The sequence below is a fragment of the Leptinotarsa decemlineata genome, unplaced genomic scaffold (assembly GCF_025532065.1).
Source record: "Leptinotarsa decemlineata unplaced genomic scaffold, Ldec_3_MD MMD2_tig00026294_RagTag_RagTag, whole genome shotgun sequence".
Taxonomy (NCBI): Eukaryota; Metazoa; Arthropoda; class Insecta; order Coleoptera; family Chrysomelidae; genus Leptinotarsa; species Leptinotarsa decemlineata.
The window spans coordinates 4131998-4155638 of record NW_027412674.1 but is presented as its reverse complement, the minus strand read 5'-3'; the positions used below and the strand labels follow the sequence as shown (position 1 = coordinate 4155638).

The 23641-nt window shown below is 36.0% G+C and overlaps 1 protein-coding gene across 1 annotated transcript in view; it reads right to left on the bottom strand.

Annotated features, from left to right (window-relative positions):
- Window positions 1-2913, bottom strand: part of LOC111511978 (CD276 antigen homolog) — a 179731-nt gene extending 176818 nt beyond the window's left edge. Inside the window, exon 1 of the mRNA XM_074180194.1 lies at window positions 2643-2913. Coding sequence (XP_074036295.1) covers window positions 2643-2703 — 61 coding nt within the window. The 5' untranslated portion in view covers window positions 2704-2913. The remainder of the gene's footprint in view (window positions 1-2642) is intronic.
- Window positions 2914-23641: the final 20728 nt, after the last annotated feature.

The window sequence follows — 23641 nt, the reverse complement described above, 5'->3', positions numbered from 1 at the left end:
TGATGTTGTCAAATAAGGCTGGGTAGACGAAACCAAGTATTGTGCTTTGAACACGCCTTCTTCAAGGGAAAAACGTGTTATAATTTTGCATGCCGGGAATGAAAGTGGTTTAGACCTAACGCTTTGCTTCCGTCGGCCAAGAATATAAAAGATTCGTCTGCTAATTACCACGAAGATATGACTGCGGCTTTATTCGAAACCTGGTTCAGTGAGCAGCTTCTTTCAAATATTCCTCCAAACTCGATTATTGTTATGGATAACGCTTCGTATCATTCTAGGTTATTGACTACAATACCATACAATAACACAAAAAAGCAGATATTGTTGATTTCATGCGAAATCATGAAATGGAAATACCCGAAAAGATTCCAACGAAAAAGGTATTACTGGCGACCATAAAACAACGTAATTTCAAAAAAGAGTATAGTATTGATTCGATGTGTGAAACACGTGGTCATATTCTCTTACGTTTGCCTCTATACTATTGTGTGTTCAATTCAATTGAAATGGTTTGGGCCACAATGGAAGAAAGCTTGCGGAAATGTTATCAGTCACCGACTTTGAATGCTGTGGTGCTTGACAATATAAGGCGAGTGGTGAATGAAGTAGGTAATAGTGATGTGTGGAAGAACTGTGTGGCACACGTTATGAAACAAGAGAACAAATATTATGTGCAAAGCTCCATAAATCCGATCGTTATTCAACCCGATGATGATTCCACCTCATCCGAATATAGCGAAGAAGAATTTTGATTTTTCTTGCAATTTTGTTGGCCTCTATTATTTTGTAAATATATGTTTGACGAGAATTCGGTGTGATTATTTGTGTTTTCATTATATTTTAGAGTTTTCGACTCGGAAATCAACTACCTTAAATTTCGAAGTTTTTCATAATTACCCATAGTGAAAAAATTCAGTTGAGATAACTTTTTCATGAGGTGATCAATTGCTATGATTGTAAGAATAAGTAACTGAAAAACTACTACTGAAAAATATTATGCCGACGCCTATGTCGAGGCAGGAATTTCTTCTCTGTGCTGTTCCAATTGGTATTGGAAATACTATACCTACTTGTTCATTGGAAGCAACTTATTATTTTACGCTTGAGAAAGCTATTGTATAACGAAAAACGTGTTACGGTTTTTGTAGTGGAAATCATACAATAACCTGTATGAATTAGTTTTAAAAATTTTGTTTCCCAAAAATCTAGTGTAATATGTATAAAACAGGAGAAATATAGTATATATTCGATATTCATCTATAAATTGATAGTTATCTGTCTGAATCTGGCAAATAAGTAACCTAATGTATCCTTTGGATATTGTCACATGGAATAGTTGCCTTGAGAACAAGAAAGAATATTGTAGGAGAAATTATTCTTGAATTCCATTATCAAATAATTATTGAAAATGATTTCAACGATTTTCCACCATATACGGGAAAAGTTTCTTCAATGATTGCTGCTCGTAAAAATAACTAATAAATAAATTTTAGTAACTGGAATCACATCATTTCTCAATTTTTGAAATCTAAAAAAAATTAAGAAATTTCACAATAATTACGATCGAAGTCATTGGAAAAAGTTTGTCAGAGTACAATTTTTCGCCAACTATTTGTTTTTCCTTCGGTTCAGTAGGTTTGAATTTTATTATAATTCTATCCACAGTAGATTATTGCATATTTTGGCTTAACGATGACTTACATTTCCATCACATATTATGAGAAATAGTTTTTTTCCTGTGAAGTTGAAACTTTTTTCTTCAATACGTACGAGTAATGAGAAGTCACTATGACATTCAGGAACTGATTTGACTGTCATTAAAACTACAACAATTGTTTTACGGCCAACTTAAGTACATGAATAATGAATGACTTTTTAACTCTGGTTTAAGTTTTGAATTGAATCATTGGATAAGTGGATGAACTTTGTATGAAATCAAAGGTAGGTAAATTTATGCAAACTCCACTTATGTGTACCTACTTGTTGGTTATAACGTTTAGACGGGGAATAATTCTTCAAAAAATCGTATTTCAACAAGTTCCTTTATGAAATGTCGATAACAATTGGATTCTGCATCATATGTGAGCAAATTTCAGTAGCTCTATTTAGATAGAGCAAAAAATAAAAATTGTCCTATTCAGCACAATTTTTCATATGGCCTAAAATTGAATTCACATAAACTTCTTGTTAAACCATTTTTCGATATTTCAAATAATAATCTTTCGAATAATATTTGTGAAAAAACAATAAAATTGTTTAAATTGTATGAATCACGTAATTACTAAAAAATCTCATGGAATCTGGACTTCACTTGTCACACTCTATTTTGATTACGCAGAGTATATTTTAAGAAATATGAGAAGTTGGTATGTTTGTTTAGGAAAAAGTAGTACTTATGGTCGTAACCTTTTTAATAATATCTAGTTTGAATTAGATTGAATGGTGTGGAATTCTCAAATGAAATATAACTATGTTTTTCATACCGTTTTCAAAAAAAAACCTTCACCGGCTACTTTTTATGACACTGAAAATCAAATAGGGGCCAATATAATTCGTTTATAAGTCTCTCAAAGCACTTTCTAACTACAAGAATTACTGGTTTTGTGAATAGAGTACCAAAAAAGCCACATAAGTTCCCTTACCAATAACACAGAAAATTCTGAGTAATAAACTACACATTTCACTTTTATTTTGGCCTGTCATTCTAACACCTTGGTCGTTTGTGATTTGAATAACACACTTCACATAATAATTCAGAATTTGTTTCTATAATAAATCATCAGGGTTTTTCAGTAGTTCATTCCTTTCATTTTGGGATAGCAAAACCAACGACTTTATTTCAAAAATAGCAGAGTGTTATTTACGCTCGAAGTTTTGGAAACGACGCCAGTAAACGGCTGGTCGGATGAGACGTCGCGTTGCAACTGAAAGTCCAATAGGGCCTTACGTACATTTCGCAAACGTTGCGCAGGTCTGCAAACTTTCACAAATTTCGCAATTAATTTAAAATTAGACTGAATGCGACCGAGCGAGATTTTTTTTTGTAAATCAAATTATTATCTGCGGGTTAGTTTTTTGTGTTTGTTGTGGTTTTCTGCTGTGATTCATGATTAGATGGGAATAATTCAAAGGACTTTTCAGGATCGTTATTTTGGTGTATGCTCTACAAATTGAAATCATTGTTATGCTTGGTCTTGTACAGTTCAATGTTTGCGCGTTCGGTTGATGAATATTACATTGACTTCCATTTATCACCAAAAGCAGGAACTATTTCAAATATGAACATTATTATAATGGGAGTAGTAAAAATAATAGTAACAATAAAAATGACAGAATGGTACTGTATGAAACGAGGTGATCACAATTCTGTCACCGAGTTGGAACCCGTTCACCAAAAGTCTCATATAAAAGCCGCAGCGATCACCTCACTTCTGCGGCAACACAAGGATAAGCCAATATATGGGGTCTTTTTCAATAACACTGAAGAATTTGGCTTATCAAAACGCCTGACTTTCGCTTTCCACAGGTCGAGTGGGCTGAAGTCAGAAACTGAGGGGTTCATAATGGCCTGCAAGGATGGTGTTTTCAACACCTTAGTCTACAGCAGTCGCATGATGGGTATAGAGGTTTCTGACACAAGGTGCAGGGCCTGCCGCGAGACGTCCACGACCTAATGCACTTGCTGCCGACATATCTGGCATATCCTTCGATATAATGCGGCCCTAAGAGACACCGAGGGATATTGAATGTGGGAACGAGAAGTGCCGAATCTATTGCAACTATTCGTTCCCCACCTTCAGGCTCATACAAGCTAATGAGCCTGATGAAGTTCCTCTCGACCACCAGAGCATGACGATATTTGTCGTGGAATTTTCAGCTCCTGGCGGGACGAATATCTTCCGAAAAGAGGAGGAAAAACGCATAAAATATCGAAATTTTCTCTTCAAACTCCGCAGACTCTAACTAAACCAATCCATATCAGTCAAGATGGTTGTTCTGATTATTGGAGTCTTTAATGGAATGATATCCTCTCTACTCTAGAATCTCAAAATCATACCGGCTTGCCGCATTAAGGCAGGAATCTTAGCCAGACAGATGCAGAAGGCTGCCATTCTTGACTGTGCTTACTCAGGGCACATGATTCTCGGACCCAATAATCACTCACCCCACGGTGTGGAGAGTGGTCGTCGGTTGATAAAGCTGGCGCACCTTCCCGTATATAATAATAATAATAATAATAATAATAATCGTCTTTATTATTTTAAAAATAAAATAAATACAACAATAAAAATTAATTGGCGCTCCGGGGCGACTTCATTGATTCCAGTGGCGCATTTGCTTTTTCAGCTGCAGGAAAACCCGGAAAAACCTGCAGCACCACATCATCTGAAGATCTTGATCTAACAATGTCCTCTCTTTCATAAAACAAAATGTAGGGTGTCTCCAGAGGCTCCAATAAATTCAATGCATGGCCAGAACACTTCGTAACACGACTATCGTCAAACTTAAACCAGTCCGTTTCTTCTTTGACCAAGGCGTAATAATGACCAAATTCAACGCCAGAACCACAGTGAACAATGACTGCATGAATATTATAACAGTGGTCTGCTAGGTTGAAATGTTCAGCTATTTCGAACCTTCCAAAGAGTTTCTTGCTTCCGTTAGAGGTTGAGTCTTGTTTGAAAATCATCAGTGTTATTATTAGATTGACTGGTGCCTCAGCTATACTTGTTTCCTTATAACAGTCAGTTAGTTTGGCGCATGTTTGACAATACAGTCGATCATCACCTGTTAAAAATTCCATTTTCAGATGATTTAACAATAAGCTTTGCACAGACTGGTAATTAGTCGTATTAGGAAAAGCTAGATGAAGTTCCAGAAATTCACATGAGTTTTCAGTACTTCTTGAACATTTACCACAAAGTAAACAAGTGAGGATTTTTCCAGCAAAAGATTTACAAACACGGAATCATTCAGTCCAGAGCGGCTGGGAGTATTGATTTTGGTATTGTTTTGCTCACGAAGAGTATTCAACAAGAACCCCAAGAATTCGGAACGATCCTCTTGTTGTCCTAACGAGTATCTAGTGGACTTCAAAGACTCCAGGAAATCGGTTGGAGGGAAAGATGATACCTTCTTACGAAACTGCAGCTGCATGAACAGTTGTTTGAGTTTGATGAATAAGCAGGAAACATTCCCGTTCTCGTTCATCATTAAAACTTCGTTCTTGAAATTCTTCGTCATGAAAAACACTTGTAAAATGCTATTCATGTGGCAAGTGTTTCCTAAATTATCCAATCCAATTTTCTTCTCTAGATTTTCAGGACAACTCTCTACTGATTCGTAAGGAAGAACACGTTTCACAGAATCTCCATAAGAACCATTTCTCAAGCTGCGATCGATCCTTCCAAGTGGAAAAGGGTTTCGTAGAGGGATCGATTCGGCTCTTGCTTCAAGAAGCGCTTCCACTGAAATGGTACCAGTTCTACGAGGAATGCAACTCATTTTTTGGGGCCAAGAATGACCTGAGTCCACTGACCGCACTGAAAAAAAAGAAGGTGGATCAATCACTTGTGAATTAACCTTGATAGGAGACTTGATAAATATCCACATATCTCGGCTTGTTTCGAAGAGGTTTCAGTTCCGTACTGAAATTAGGGCAATGCATGATCTCATCAAAATTATGTGAAGGAGGAATAGTTTCAAGTACTGAAGCAGCATTGCCACGTTGAATAGCAATACTACAAAAAAAATAAAAAATACTGACAACTTTCCTAAATATCAATGAAATTAAAGGGCGAAGTTTATTTTTGTGAAGTGTTGAACACCATCAAAAATATTCTTCCACTTAACCCAAAAAAACAGATGTGTTCTAATTTCATGTAACATTTTAGTTACTCATTGCGAATGCATTCCTTACTGAAAATTATATATTCCAGAATTGAATCGTAGAAAGGGAAGGAGAAAAAAAAATCAAATATTATTTCAACTTGGAATTGTGTCCTTTGGTGTTCTTCCCCATTAACTATTGCTATACACCCCGCATATGTTTCATGATGACTCATATTATAAATATACTTACGTACCTATGTAAACTCAAATCGCGAGCAACGACATTGTGGAAAGTAAATGAAACTTGAAAATTCAACCGTATCAATAGAGTGTATCTTCCATCAAAATATGAATACGTAATGAGTTATTTTATGTGATGTTTCATGAATGAAGTATTTATTTCTAACAATGCAGAAGACAAGTCTCAAATTGATCTTTGAATTTTTCAACACTATGGCTGTTGTATATGTTCATTTATATTTCACACTGTATAGGTCATATTTTACCGATGTTTGTAGACAGTGAAGTCTGTCATTCTGTTATCACTTTTGTCATATGCATTTTTGTAATAAAGCATTACGTATTTCTTAACAAGAATTTACATATACAATAGTGGCGACGAGGACGGGATAGAATAAAATGGATTCTGAACAATTCAGTATCCTGATTAAGACTCTTACGGAATCATTACAATGTTCACAAAAATCCAGTTCCCCAGAAGTTATTCCTTTAGAACCTTTTTGCGAAGAAACGGAAACGTGGGACATTTTCATCAAGAGACTAGAGAATTTTTTCAATATGAAAAATTTCACGGGTACCTTGGCAGAGATTGACAATAAGAAGAAAGAATGGTTGATACATTCCATGGGTACAAAAACATTACAACTTCTATACAATTTGACAAGTCCTGACGATCCGAAAACCAAATCATATGATTCTCTCCAAATTTTAATTAAAGAACATCTCCATCCCAAACCCAGCGTAATCGCGGAAGAAAATCGTTTCACAAGAAGAATACAACAAGAAGGTGAAAGCATTTCCGATTTTGTAGCAGATCTGAAGAAACTATCAAGAAATTGTGACTTTCGATGTCTTTCTTGTAATGCGTCCACCGCTGATAAACATCTACGGCAGCAATTTATTAGTGGAATGAAAAACTCCAGTTGGTTGGAAAAACTAATTCAGCTGAAAGAACCTAACAATACTTTTTCGGATTGTGTTCAAACAGCACTAGCAATGGAATCGGCTCACAAAGATTCGAAAGAAATTCAAGCATTGCAATCATCTTCGATGTCAATATCTCAAAATCAACTGAAATTCAGTCAAAACTTTACAAGGTCATCTCCGAATCCGTTCAAGCGTTTTTGTTTTCGATGTGGTGATGAATCGCATTTAGCAAATGTCTGTAAACACGTTCGTTCACATTGTGGAAGGTGTGGTCGAGTTGGACATTTAGATGCAGTTTGTAGAAATGGAAAACCAATGACAATTCATCCAAGTGTCAAACCTACCAAGAAATTAGTGAAATCCAATAATCAGAATCAGATACATCCAGTAACTCAACCAAGTTCTAGTGAGGTTATTGTGGAAAATGATTCTGATGATGAATTCTATTACATCAACAATATCATAGACTGTGTGTTACCAGAATCTAAGCGAAAACCGGATAAATTTCTTCTTGATGTTCAATTAGATGATAAACATGTAGAAATGGAATACGATACCGGAGCAGCAGTTTCTTCTATATCTTATGATATGTTTAAGGAACTTTTTCCCAATAAACAGATTCACACAAGTGAACTTCCTTTGAAGACTTACACAGGAGAAATAATAAAACCAATTGGATACTCAACTTTTGAAGTCAGTTATTGCGGACAAAAAGTATTGGCTAACCTATATATATTACCTGGTGAGGTAGAACCTATTTTTGGTCGTGAATGGCTCAAAGATATTAAAATTATTCCACCTGAAATTCATCAGGTACAGGACGATATATATTGGTCAGAAAATTCGAAATCCCAAATTTTGAATGAATTACGAAAAGAATTTAGTGCAGTTTTTGAAACTGGAATTGGTAAAATAAATAATTATGAAGCCAAATTATTTCTTCAGGACAACTCTGTACCAATTTACTGTTCTGCAAGAAAAGTTCCATATGCATTGCAGAAGAAGGTAGAAGACGAGATAGACCGCCTGGAACAAATAGGAATTTTGACAAAAATTGAATATAGCGAATGGGGTACGCCAATAGTTCCAATTGTTAAGAAAGATGGTACTATTCGATTGTGTGCCGATTATAAGGTTACAATTAATAAAATTCTCAAAGATGATCGATATTTAATGCCTAATGTGGAAGATATATTTGCTACAAGTATGATTGGTGGTAAGCTTTTCACAACTCTCGATATCAGAGAAGCTTACCTTCATATGCCTATGGATGATAATAGCGCCAAAATCCAAGCTATAACCACAATGAAAGGAGATTATACTGTTAACCGTCTTATGTTTGGAACCAAGGTGGCACCAGCAATTTGGCAACGTTACATTACAAAAACCTTATCCGATATACCGGGGGTATGCGTATTTCTGGATGATATCAAAATACAAGGATCAAGTTTCCATGACCATCTTCAGACATTAAAAAAAGTTCTGAAACGTTTGCAAGATGTTGGCCTAAGAGTTAGAGAAGATAAATGTAAATTTTTCGAGTCCAAAATTACTTATCTGGGACATACTGTATCTGACAAAGGTCTAGAAAAGACTCCAGAGAAGATCAAGGCAGTAGTCAATGCAAGAATTCCAACAAACACATCTGAGCTGAAGAGTTGGCTGGGACTAGTAAATTACTATAGTAGATTTCTCAAGAATCTAGCGACGAAACTATCTCCATTGTATAATTTACTCCAGAAAAACGTTACTTTTCAATGGACAGAACAATGTCAAAATGCTTTTGATCTTATGAAACGGGAAATTACATCAAGTGAAATTCTCTGTCCATATGATTCTAAGTTACCATTAGTACTGGCTACAGATGCAAGTCCCTATGCGCTTGGAGCAGTCCTATCCCATATAATGCCGGATGGCACTGAAAGACCGATTGCTTACGCTTCCAGGTCTCTCAGTAAATCAGAGAAAAACTATAGCCAAATAGACAAGGAAGCTACTTCGATATTTTGGGCTTGCAATAAATTTTTCCGTTACTGTTATGGGAGAAAATTCCGACTGATCACAGACCACAAACCATTAGTGTCCATTTTTCATCCAGAGAAGCATCTTCCTAGTATGGTGGCTACTAGAATGCTTCATTATGCTCAATTCTTACAAGGCTTTGATTACGAAATTTCATACAGATCAACAGAAAAGCATGCGAATGCAGACGCCTTATCTAGATTACCAGAAACCGCAAACACAACACATACTTCCATTGATACAGTAGCACATTACCAATTACAACAGTTGTTAGTTCTACCAGTAACGCATACTGAAATTGCCAAAGAAACGCAAGCGGATTCTATTCTAATGAATGTCTACAAAAGTTTACTTGAAGGAAAGAGAATCACAGAAATTGGATACGTTGGTAATGATTTGGAATTTTCTCTTACACATGGAGTTATTTTAAAAGGTTCAAGGGTGGTTATTCCGACCACACTACGGAGAAAAATCCTGGAAGAACTACATGAAGCTCATACAGGTATAGTGAAAATGAAAGCGCTAGCCAGATCTTACGTCTGGTGGCCAAAAATTGACTCCGATATTGAGCAATTAGTCAAAAGTTGCATACCATGTCAAAGTGCTCAAAATAAACCGATGAAGGTACCACCTCACTGTTGGGAATACCCAAGCTCTCCCTGGCAACGAATACACATTGACTTCGCTGGTCCTTTCATGGGTAAATATTTCCTACTAGTAATAGATGCATTTTCTAAATGGCCAGAGATCATTTCCATGACTTCTATGGTAGCTTCAAGAACAATTTCCATTTTACGTAATCTTTTTGCCCGTTATGGTCTACCAGTCACTTTAGTTAGCGACAATGGTCCAACATTCAGATCTCAAGAGTTTGAACTGTTTTTGAAAAGTAATGGTATCTTGCACAAGTACTCAGCACCATATCATCCGGAAACAAATGGCCAGGTTGAAAGATACGTCCAAACAATGAAAAATGCACTGAGGAAATTGACATCTAACCGAGACAATTTGGATTGTAAATTGGCCAACTTTCTAATGCAATATAGAAAAATACCAAATTCAACTACGGGAATGTCACCTGCCATGCTTTTTTTACAAAGAGAAATTCGTACAAAAATTGATTTACTCAGATACATTGAAAATGAAGACAGTACGCGAGTGAGAAAACCTGTGCAAAGATTAAACCTCTAAATAAAGGGGAAGATATATGTTGTATATGTTCATTTATATTTCACACTGTATAGGTCATATTTTACCGATGTTTGTAGACAGTGAAGTCTGTCATTCTGTTATCACTTTTGTCATATGCATTTTTGTAATAAAGCATTACGTATTTCTTAACAAGAATTTACATATACAATAATGGCTTTTAAGTTCTGCAGGAATTGGGTTGTAGAGACTATATACTGGATAACTAAACGAGCGTCAGAAAATTTCAGTCACAAAAGAAGGAACACTCAATAATCCTCTACTTCTAATATTTATGTTGTGTATATCATTGCGATAAATAATTTTACGATGAAGATACCCTGGCTTTTTATTGACGATACCGCTATGACATATATTAGCAAAATGTAGCTTCCTCCTGTTCTCCATACTCAGCCATCTAATTTCCTCTAGTTTATGCGAAATTCTCTGCTGTCTTCGTACTCCAAAAATAAGACGTAGACATGAATTCTGAACTTTCTGAATTTTGTTTTTGAATTGTACATTTAAATTAGGTCCATACAGAGCATCTGCATAATCAAATAATGACAAAACTAGTGTTTCACAGAGTATCTTTTTTATTTTATTTTTATGGGAAAGAAAGTTTTTGGCTTTCTACTACTCCATCTTGATACAAAAAACAAGGATGAGGGAATCTTCTAAGGAAAGGAAGGAAGTAATCAGTTTTAAAATAAGTAACTCTATACATGGATGTGTAGATCATGCAAAGAAGTAACTTTCAGACACAAACTGAAAGAAAGTCCTCCACAGCTACTTCCATATAAACATTGAATTACACAAAAGAAAAAAATTCTTTCGAAACAAATACTTCTATATGAACACTGAATTATACAGAAGCTACTTTTCTCTACTCAGTTTGTATTTCAAACATTCGTTGGGGAATAAAAATCAGATATCATTCACATGAGTTCTACTTTAAATGAATGATAATAAATTGCACTTACATGGAACACTGTCACCCTCACTCACAGTGTTCCATGTGAGTGCAATTTATTACCATTCATTTGAAGTAGAACTCATGTGAATGATATCTGATTTTCATTCCACAACGAATGTTTGAAATACAAACTGAGTAGAGAAAAGTATCTTCTGTATAATTCAGTGTTCATATAGAAGTATTTGTTTCGAAAGAATTTGTTTCTTTCGTGTAATTCAATGTTTATATGGAAGTAGCTGTTTCAGGAGGACTTCCTTTCAGTTTGAGTCTGAAAGTTACTTCTTTGTATGATCTACACATCCATGTATAGAGTTACTCATTTTAAAATTGATTACTTCCTTCCTTTCCTTGGAAGATTCCCTCATCCTTGTTTTTTGTATCAAGATGGAGTAGTAGAAAGCCAAAAGCTTTCCCAAAAATTAATCACTCCTAAAAATATAACCCCTTCAATTAATCTTTTTTATGTTCATTGGAAAAAGCTGGTGGTTGCCCTAAATCTACTTGATGTTAGAGTACGCACGCTTTATCAACATTTTGATATGCTTTTCCAACCTCAAACCAGAATCCATTACCACGCCTAGATTTTTTGTTTCATTAACTAACGCTATGTGCTTATTATTTATATTAATATTAATATCCGCAGTTAAGGTTTGTCTATGATATTTACTTCCAAACAGCATGACTTTAGATTTTGTTACATTAAGAAGCAAGCAGTGATCTGTGACACAACAGATAAAATTCTTCAAATCCTCATTCATAACCGCACATGCATTTTCTAGTTCTTGAGATTTGAAACTATAGTATAGCTGAGTATCATCAGCATAGAGATGCATATTGCAGTTTTGGATTTTAGTAAGAATATGGGAAGAGTATATGGAGAACAATCATGGACCAAGTGTGGATCCTTGTGGAACCCCAGATCACAGAGACATATAATCCCAGCAGACACCATTCCTACATACCTGCTGTTTTCGATTTTTGAGATAATTTTTTAACAATTTACAAGCATTGTTCAAAAAGCCCATGTATTTAAAAATGCCAACCAGTAAATCATAGTTAATGGTGTCGAAAACTCGATTGAAATCTAATAGCACTAGCATTGTTACCTGTCCTTTATCTGTAGCTCTTAGGATATCGTCAGTAATGTGAAATAAAGAATTGGTGCAGCTGTAAAATTTACGAAAACCTGATTGGATTGAGAGAATTAGGAAATGATTGCATAAGTAATCCTTAATTTGGGTTTCTAGGGCCTTTTCCAAATTTTTTGAAAGCACCATTAAAATGCTAATTACACGCAGGTCTTTGAATTCAGTGGGTGACTTTTTTTTTGGTAAAACCTTTACAATCGCCTTTCTCCATGCATTTGGAAATACATTTTCGGTTATACAAAAATTTATTATATGCGTTATGCAAGGAATAATACGTGGACAGCATATTTTAACCATATCAATACCCAATCTTTCAAAACCCTTATCCCTAGTCTTCATACTACAAATTGCTTCGTAGGTAAATAAGTCATTGATTTCATGAAAAGTAAACACAGAGTCAGTAAGCATGTTGGATTTATAAAAATTTATTATTTCATCAGATGGTTTAGTTTGGGAGACAGATTCGATGAAAAATGTATTAATATCATTTGGATCGCTTGTCATATCTGGTATGTCAACATTTTTTGAGGTAGGAATTTATTATATCGTAAAGTGTTCCACATATCATTTGGGATGACAGTATTACTAAATTGTTGCATGGAATATGCTATTTTCTCTCTTTTAATTGATTGAAATGTGTAATTATGCATTTCCTTATATAATAATAATAATAATAAATGGTCTTTATTTATACTGGCGGAGTTTAGCGTATGCTACTCTTCCACTCAACCAGTGGGAATGACTGAAAATGAACAGCTGATTTTATTCTCTTATATTCACTTAGTGCCTTGTCTATCTCAACCATCATCATTTTTATGGGGAACGTTAGCCAGGGTGCTCTAGGTTTTATAACTCTTGAAGTTACAATCGGAGCGTGCCTATCAAACAAATCATTTAACGAGTTCACTAGGCAGGAAACTTCATCTTCTATAGATTCTTGATCATATATTCTAAAAAATGATGGGCTGAGAAGGTTATGACAAAAACTATCTCCGTCAAAATTTTTAAATTTCCTGTGAGTTATGAATTTTGGCCCTGGCTGTATATTAAAATCAGTTTGGAATTTGCAAAAAAAAACTTAAAAAGATAAGAAATCACGGGCTGCATGATACCCTTTTCGCATTCAAAACCCTCTGGAACTATTACATAATCCAGAAAGGTTGCAGATGTTGCCGTGATTCTGGTAGGTTCATCAATCAATTGACACAAATTCAGCGTTTCTAAAACTGAGTTGAACTTATTTTCAAAATCAAGTAAATTTAGATTAAAATCTCCCATTGGAGATTAGAACTAGACCCAGAAAATTAAAAAAACGAGGTTAGTTTCGTTTATTGTATTGTTTATTTAATGAACAAACATTTTATAATATATCGTATTGTCATGGTATAGAGCCTTGAGGAGAAACAAAATAAGACGTCAAATACTGTCGTACATTTATACCACCGGTTAGATTTCTGCCTCTGTTGTCACCATGAGAAATTATATTTCCTAGTGGGGCGTCATAAAACCTGTCTTTGAATTGTATTCCATCTTTAATTCGTACGAGGTTATGTAGTACACAACATGTTTTGATTATAGATTCGGCAAAATCTAGGTTTACATCAAGCCCTCTATGAAATATTCGCCATTTATTGGCTAAAATACCAAAAGTCCATTCTACCATCCGGCGAGCTCTTGTGTGTCTATAGTTGTAGACTTTTTCTTCATAAGATAAGTTTCTTTTTGAATAAGGACGTAAAATATTATTGGAAAGCCCAAACGCATCATCAGCCACAAGATGAACGGGCATGTTTTTCCCATTATTGTCATGGGGCAATAAATTTGTAATCAGCATCAGTCCAAGCCATTAACACCATAGAATGGTATTTTTTATAATTAAAAAATCAAGATGCAGAGTTATCTGGTTGAATTAACTGAATATGTTTGCCATCGAGGGCGCCAGTGACATTAGGGAAATTAGTTCGAGTGTAAAAATGATCTGCAATTTCAACCCAATCTTCTTCTGTCTTCTTGCCCAAATTCGATCACACGTATCTCTTACGATGTCTCTTACAGTTGTTGCTCCTATTCGATATGTAAATGAGAGGGCATTGAAGCTGTTGCCAGTTGCCTGATATCTGTAAAAAATATATGTATTACATAAAAATATACAGGATGTAACGGAAAGGAGGTATACACCCGAAGGAAGTTTAATGTACTCATGAAAAATGTTTTCATTGCGATTTTCGGGAAAGTTGCCTAATTTCGTGAGTAAATTCTTTATCTCCCTTCGGGTACATATACGCCCCCTTTCTGTTACACCCTTTATTATAGAAATAAGCTGCAACTTTTGTTATTATTATCTGTTAAAGAGATGAATAAATAAACATATTTTTCATTGTATACAGGTGCAGAGGTCCAGCAGAAATGGCTTAACTTGAGAACCTGCTTTTCAAGAGAATTGAAGGCTCAATAAACAACATCCGGACAAGCGGCAAAGAAAGGTCGAAAATATCGATATTTTGAAGAATTGCTATTTTTTCATTGGCAGAACGACCCACTGATGGTAATTCAGATTCCACTGCAGCTGAAGACGAAGATGAGACTAAAACTTCTGACAATATGAGCTCAAATGTACCTATAAGACAAAATACAAGGAACAAAAAAGTTAACTCAGGTCCAAAGTTTGAATAATCTTTGTTGAACATACTAAAAGATGATTTAGATGAAGACAAACAGTTTGCTCTCTCTTTATTTCCTAGGTTACAGTCTATGGCAAACGACGAAAAATTTCAAGCCAAAATTGAAACACTGCAAGATTGTCGAAGAATAAAAGACAACAGACAACATACTCTGTCTTCCGTAACACTTCCATCACGTAACATTTTTTTACAGCCTTCACAATTTCATGAACCTTCAACAAACAATTCACTACAGCCTTCAAAAAACATTTCCTTACAGCATTCACCAAACAATTTAATACAACAAATAAGTCAGCAACCTGGATATTACACAGAATCTACCACAACTTATATTGACGCTTCTAGACCGGAATATATCCGACAATGCCCATCTACAAGCTCTCAACACTCTGAGGATAGTTTGCAAAGCTACATATCGAATTTCACACTTTCACCACACAGTCCTCTACTCGACTTGAACTAAAATTTTATTTAATCTTCACAAACTCAATTACTGGCTGTAATTATTATTAAAATAAAACGTTGATTACTATATTATAAATGTGTTTTAATTTATTACTTACCTTAAAGTAACACTAAGTCTTTCTTCTACTGATATGGCGCATCTCCATCTTGTATCATGACGTTTTATATACGGACCCACGAATGAAATTATTTCATTAAACGTTTCTTCACTCATTCTATAATTTTTGAAAATCTTGTCTGGGTGTTCTTTCAGCTTAGAATGTCACGTATGAAATATTCCACTAGATAATCTATCACTGAGTACAGGATGTACACAGTATCTTCTTTTTTTATTTCTCTCAAAATGTCTATAAAGCAAAGCACAAGCTAAAACTTTCTTGTTAATTGACATTGTTTGTAATACCTTGACTCGAGTTTTGCTGAAAAAAGACTGGTCTATTTGAGGAGATTAAAAAATCGATTGTATGTGCACCTCCATCAATTGAACTGTTAGTTGAGTAGAAAGTACAAAACGAAACAGTTTAGTCGATGCAACAGTTGTATATATGCGCCCGCCCTAATATTATTAACGTGTGGCATATAGAGATAAGACTATTTTCACACTCATCCAAAAAACTACTCGTGTTTTGGTCGTGAGGTTTGTAAACAACACCTTTGGCATACGACTTTTTATTTGGTGTGACTTTTATCCACATCTGTTCCCAAATATAATCCTGCCTACTAGCGTTAATCTCGGAGTGGAATTTAATTTTACTATATATACATAATTCGATTTCGGGGGGCCGTATTCACTTTACTCTAGTGACCTTCCAAGTTCAGAGCGTGTGAAGATATCTCTATAGCCGATGACACGGCTCTCCTCTCATATTCCATGGGTCGAGAGCTCGGTGTCGTTTACATGCAACGTGCATTGGACGACCTCAAGCGCTGGTACCTTGAATGGAAGATCTGAGTGAAACCGGAAAATACCCAGGTGATAACCATGATAACTATCTTCTTCGGCCAGAAAAGTGAGAATCTCTGGAAGGGAGATCGACTGGCAGGCGAGGTTGAAGAACCTCGGTCCTCTAATAGACCGTAGGCTCAACTGGAACCCGCACATCACAACCGTTAAGGCATAGATCGAGGGTCGAATAGGCCTTAAAAACAAAATTACGATCTACAAAACGATGTTCCAGCCTATCATCATGTATGCTTCAGGCGCCTGGGGACAAGCGGCTCCGTCAAATATCTCCATTTTGGAGAGATTGCAAAATAAGCTAACAAGGATGGTTGTGAATGCTCCTTGGTTCGTACGGAATGAAGCCATTCGCAGAGATTTACAGCTGCCTTCCATTCAGCAGTCCATTCAACATGACAAGTCCTTGATTGTGCCGAAAACCATGAATATCTTTTTGTTAGGGAAGCTATGGATTATACTATAGATGACCCCTCCCGATATAGAAGGCCCAGACAGTCTGTCGAATAAGGCCCTCATGTCCTCTGTTAGAAAATGAACAATATCTCCATCCATACACCCCAGCCACGTAGGGGTTCACGATGAAGGGCGGTAACGATGTCTGAGGACTCTCATACCGCCACCAAATAATCAGTCTTGACCCACTCGTCCTTCTGACGAGCATCAGTCCTAAGGGTAAGGGAGCTGGGCTCCAACCTGCTTGAAATGAAGTTGACTTTCCACATTCCGATTTCGGTCGGCTCCAAATGAGTTATAGTTCCTTATATTTATGAAATTATTATCAGTGGTACTCTTTAACCAGGACTCGCATATTGAGAAAATGTCAAAATCATTTTGCAAAATAACTTGTGTAGCATTGTGTGTAGAGGGTAGTAATAATCTAGCATTAGCAAAGCCGATTTTCAAGGGAAGCATTCACAATAATCAACGATACACCCAAAAGCAAGAAATAACTGAAGTAAAATGAATATACCTGGCAGAAACAAGCTCCAAGGAACAACCCAATTGCACATGTGATGATGGTGCTGTGAGAGTAATCCCAGTTCAAAAACACATGACGTACAAATGATAATAGGAACCAAAACATTTTGGAGGAGAATGATTAGTATGAATTATCTGTTAAAACCAATAGCTAAAGTTTATGGATATTCTCAGCCTTCAGGATTTTCGAGGCTTTGGGGGATAGAACCTGATCAGCGCAAACCTCTGTAAAAAATCTCTATCCAGACCACTCTGTCGAAATGGTTGTTCTGATTATTGAACTCTCGAATCTCAAAATCATGCCTGCTTGCCGCACTTAGACCGAAATCTCAGTCGGACAAATTCAGAAGGCTATCATTCTTGGCACACTACGCTTACCTAAGACACATAGTTCTCGGAACCGATGATCTCTTACCCCATGGTCTGGGGCTCCGGAGGATAGGGCCTGAAAAATGACATCTCAAGTTGAAAAAAAATTATGATAAAAGACAAGGGGCGTCTGGTGATTTATTCATATCGTAAGATATTGAAGAACCTTTGAAAAAAACGACTACCCTCCGCAAATGTCTGAGCCCAAAACTTTCTGGAAATTCATTCAATAACTTGAAGAATACCAAAGGAATATGATCAGTAATAATATTAATATGTGGTCTGCCAAGAGGGTCTCTAGAACTTTCTGATAAAGGCCATCTTGTTGAACCTACATCTGTCAAATTAGTTGCCATTTCCATTTTGTGCATGAAGAAACTTGAATTTCTAATAACTTGACCATGCCACACAGTCCCCTACGGCTCTGAGGAATGATTGATTCTCTACAGCCCCCTACGGCTCTGAAGAATGATTCTCCACAGCCCCCTACGACTGTGAGGAACATATTCGATAGACCAAATCTTTCAAACGGATACACCGAAATATGTCCCGTGGAGTCCAATAAAAACATTGGACCTGTTACCATTTATTCAGTCTGTTCTGCTAAATCATCATGGACGGATTCGTATTTAGCAATACGTGCAAATAATAAAATTGTTTTATTAAAATTGGTGTTCTATTCGGGCAACGTGCTAATGTGGTGGATAAATATGAAATCACTAGTTCAGTGAACGATCGACCAACACACGTTCGTTGACGAAACGCATGATCTGCCGAAAATTTTGCCGCTGTCTCTGAGAATGTGTAGAAGAATCTGAGGCAGTCGATTTCGTGTCGCTCACAAGAACTCGGCCATTCGCAGACCACAAGTTGGCGAATTTTACACCGTGGCTTGGACCTGCACCCATATATAATTCAACTGACCCAGAAGCGGAAGGTAACTTTAAACTATGACGTGTTTCTGCTGAATAGGGTCTGGAGCAGTTGGCCTAATTTCGTTAGGCCATTCATCGTCGACATCGTCGTCCATTTCTGAATGAATGGGTATGTGGACAAACAAAATTGTAGAATTTGAGACGATACTGATCCACATGAGATCCAAGAGGGAACAATACATCCCAAAAAAATCACTGTTTGGTGTGGGTTTTTCATCTGGTAACGTCATCGAGCACTATAGGTTGCTAATCACCAACTTTTTTTGGCCAGACCTGGATGATCTGGACTCCAACGACATATGATTTCAACAAAACGGTGCTAAGTGCCACACAGTTCATGCCACACAGGATATTCTGCACTAGCGATTTGTGGCCCAATAGAATTTTTCCTGTGAGGTTCATGCGAATGAGCCACAAACCGCAGCGGTTCTTAAACATTAACCATGCCATCGGTCGCTCTTTGACAACACTGACAAAAAGTATTCAGTAGATATTAAACAACAAAATTCATTATAAGCGATAATACAACTAATTTCAAGAACGCACAATTCATTTTTGAAAAATTGAAAAAAATTAAGTTTGGAGAATTTACCAACCAGTCCTAATCATTCTCAAAGAGATAGAAAAACAGAATTATCAGTAAAAGTTGCAAAAAACATGATTTTGGAAAGCATTGAAAGTCATACTGATTTTAAGGAAATGTTGATATTGGAGAAGAGTACAACCAATAAAGTTGGATTAAGGTCTTTTTTCATCAAATGTTTTATCGAATCGTGTTTTCTTCTGTTGCTGGTTTTTTGTTCCTTCCTCTCCAACTCTTTCTTGATATTGGAGTATTTTTTCACTTCTTGATCTTCTATTTCTAGGAGTAGAGGAATTTATGATTCAACTAAAATAGTACTTTTCACTAGTAGGTTGTTTCTAAAGGTTTGTCCGTTTAAGTATCATAGGTTTTTGTAGCTCCATAACACTGAATATTCATTCTATTGTGTCGATGAAGGATTTTATACTCGATTTCAGGCCAATTTTTCTCTACGAATTCAAATTGAACCAGAGCGCTGCCGAATTAGCCTAATATATAATAATATTGTTGATGAACTCACTGTTCAACGTAGATTTGAAAATTTTCTTTTCGGAAATAGTAGCTTCGAAGATGAGCTCCGATGTGGTTGGCCTATAATAATCCAGTGGAGACCATAACCCGTCACAAACAGTACGTGGGATCTGCGGAAGAATTGGGCTTCAGCTATCATGCGTTTTCTGATGATTTGAAACGTGTTGAAGAGGTAAAAAAGCTCGAAAAGTAGGTCACACGTAACGATCCTTTTTTGTCGGATCGTCACGTGTCATGGAAAATGTTTCTTCTACGATAACAGCAGACGTTCAGGACAGTGGTTGGTCGCCGATGAGTCACCAAGGCACTTCCCGGAAACGAAAACCAAAAAAGATCATAATTACTTTCTGCAACCGAGCAGAGTCCTATTGTGAGGAAATCGACGAAATGTACCAAAACTTGCATCAGAATCAGCTGGCACTGGTTAACATAATAGGTCAAATCATGCTCCACGACAACAGCCGTCCGCCGGTGTCACAAATCACCGTCCGAAAAACGAATTGAGAGTCGAAGTCCTGACTCACCAACCATACTGCCCAGACCTCTCGCCAACCGACTACCATGTTTCCAAACTGAAACCGTTTCGACATGGAAAGCCTCTACACCAAGGTTCCTGTCGAATAAGCACTTGAAATCATACAGAGGAAGCTATCTGAAGATGGGGACCTGAAAGATAGAACAAACATATCGATACAAGTAATCATATCATGGAATTACTAGGATGCTGTTTACGAAACTACTATTTTCAACTGAAGGACGAATTCTTTACGCAAGATGAGGGACTGCCAATGGGATTGCAACTTTCACCGACCAACATATATTTTGAGTGGTTTGAAACTCTGGCCATTGAAGAAGCCCACAAGAAGTCCCAAAGGTGGTTGAGAAACGTTGACGACACCTTCATAATATGGAACCATGGGAATACAAAACTAGATACCTTCCTGAAGCCCATCATCAACGTAAGTCATTCGATCACTTTCACAGTAGAAAAGGAAATCCACAACGAATTGCCATTCTTAGACGTATTGCTGAAGAGGACCGATACATCTGTATACCGAAAACACACTCCACGGGACAGTATCCGAACCATGAATCCAACCAACATCAATCGACTCTAGTAGACCGTGTTTTCAGGCTCTGTAATACCTTCAACGGAATGGTTACTCCAAAGTGAAACATACTTTGGCTAAAAAACTAATAAATAGAGTTTATTCTATGATTTTCACTATAAGGGTTTTACAAAAACCGCTACACGTGTTTCGCTATACAATAGCTTCTTCAAGGATAACTAAAGTTACTTCTAAATTACACCTTATATACTATAACGTAGTAACTATTCGTCTACCTAAGTAATAAATCTACCTGAAACAATATACCTGAAAAAGTCAGGTATCAATACATTTTTCGAAAGTCTACCTGTAAATATACCTTACTATTATTACCTGCGTGTGAACAAATTCAATAAAGGCGAATTATTCAATTCAGTTTGATCGTTCATAAGATGGTGGGAGTTTTTGAATTTGTTTATTTCCATACTCTCCAACAGGTTAAGTTTCAAACCTTTCTTCTGGAAATGGAGGGGTTTGTACTCATGGTCGAACTCATGTCCCTTTGAGATTAGATGACTGGCATATGTGGAATTAATTTTTCCGTTCTGAAAACTATATTTGTGTTCCTTTATGCGGGTTTTAAACGTTCTTCCAGTTTGACCTATATAAAACATCGGACATGACCCACACGATAATTTATACACTCGTGATTTTTCTGAAACTGAACTTTTATCTTCATTATTTTTAATATACATGCCCAAGTTGTTGTTGATTTTGAAATTTATGTATGTATGTATATTGAATGTATATTAAAAATAACAAAGATAAAAGTTCAGTTTCAGAAAAAACAGGAGTGTATAATTATAGGTCAAACTGGAAGAACGTTTAAAATGCGCATAAAGGAACACAAATATAGTTTTCAGAACGGAAAAATAAATTCCACATATGCCAGTCATCTAATCTCAGAGGGACATAGTTACTAGGTTATAGTATATAAGGTGTAATTTAGAAGTAACTTTAGTTATGCTTGAAGAAGCTATTGTATAGCGAAACTCTATTTATTAGTTTTTTAAATATGGATTTTCATCAAGTATCGGCCAGTTCTATTCAAAGACTTTGGCTAGAAGACAGCAAGGGCCTCACAAGGAAGAGAAACCACCACAACCAGTACTTGTACTTTCCTATATCAGAAAATTGTCGGAAAGGATAAGAAGAATTGGGTCGAAGTGTAACATCAGAACCTGCTTCATATCTGGGAACACTATCTGTAGCAGCCTCATGAAAACCTGGCCACCAAACGCGGACTGCGATTCCAAGAAGTGCATTTAACGGATACCCTGCGAGTGCGGAGAATCATACATCGGTGAATTGCCATTGAAAGTTCGCATTGTCAAGCATAAGAAACACACACAGCGAAAAGAAACCAGCAAATCAGGAATAGCAGAGCATGTTTGTACTCATCAAGATAACATCAAGTGGTCTCAAGATGAAATCTGTCACAAGGAGGAACACTGGTTTAGGGTAAAATTCAAAGAAGCCGCATATATGTTGTCCAACAACGCATTCAATAATAATAATGATAATTCTTCATTCTCCAGAAGGAGAATACAAGTATTGTATAGAAGTAGTCGTTTATCTAAAATCAACAGAACATGATAACATTCAGTTAAATTGTATATAACAGAACAGTGAATTTGCAGGTATCATAGTCGTTCATCTATAGCGATGGTAAACAGTGAAAGTAAACATTAAAAAAATATGATAGTACATACTCAGTTAATTGTGCAACACATATATACATATACAGACATATATACACTTGAATAATGTTTATTTGCAGTACAAACAGGTAAAATATAAAATATTTTTACATTCTAAGGTATTTCGCTAAGAAAAAGAATTTTAGTGCTAATAAACAATGATTCCTGCTAAGGCAGAGCCAGTGCGCAGGAGCATGGTTATTAAGATAATCCTGATTTGGTGGATACAAAAGAAGTAAGGAAAAAGACAAAATTTAGTAAAATATATACATGCACATAAAGGTAAAAAACACATGAATAGTACAATTATTAATATAAAATGGAATTGATTATTATACAATACAATTTAAAAATTACATTTAAAAAAAAGGGTTCTGAACCCAACATACACATACATATCAAATTTGAGATTACGGTAAATCAATTAGTCTTCAAAGGATCTATCAGGCAATGGATATCATTTCGAGATGTATCAAATAAAAACTTTTTAGTGGCAGCTTTAAAAGAGTATAATGATTTTTGGTATTTTATTTCGTCTGGGAGGTAATTAAACAGTATTGTCGAGACGTAGTTAAAGATTCTCTGTCCCACTGTTTTCGTTTGAAATGGAACCCTCACACATTTTTTTGTTTTCAGTCTTGTATCATATCTATGGTCAATCAATAATAAAGAGTTTTTTTGTTGAAATGTTCTAGTAACTGTTCTTAGAAAATAGAGTTGGCGTACACCTAGAATTTTACATTCCGAAAACAGTGAATCCGACGAATAGCGTTGTGGCTTACCACATATGATCTTCAGAATCTTTTTCTGAATTACTTCAAGTTGCTTCATATGGTACGGGGAAGCAGAACCCCATCCCACTATTCCATAAGATAATCGTGATTCAACAAATGCATGATATATTATTTTTAAGTGAAATTCACCTAGAAGTGTTTTTAGGTTTTTGAATTTTGATAACATGACTCTCAGAGATTGTACTGTTCGTTGGATGTGTAC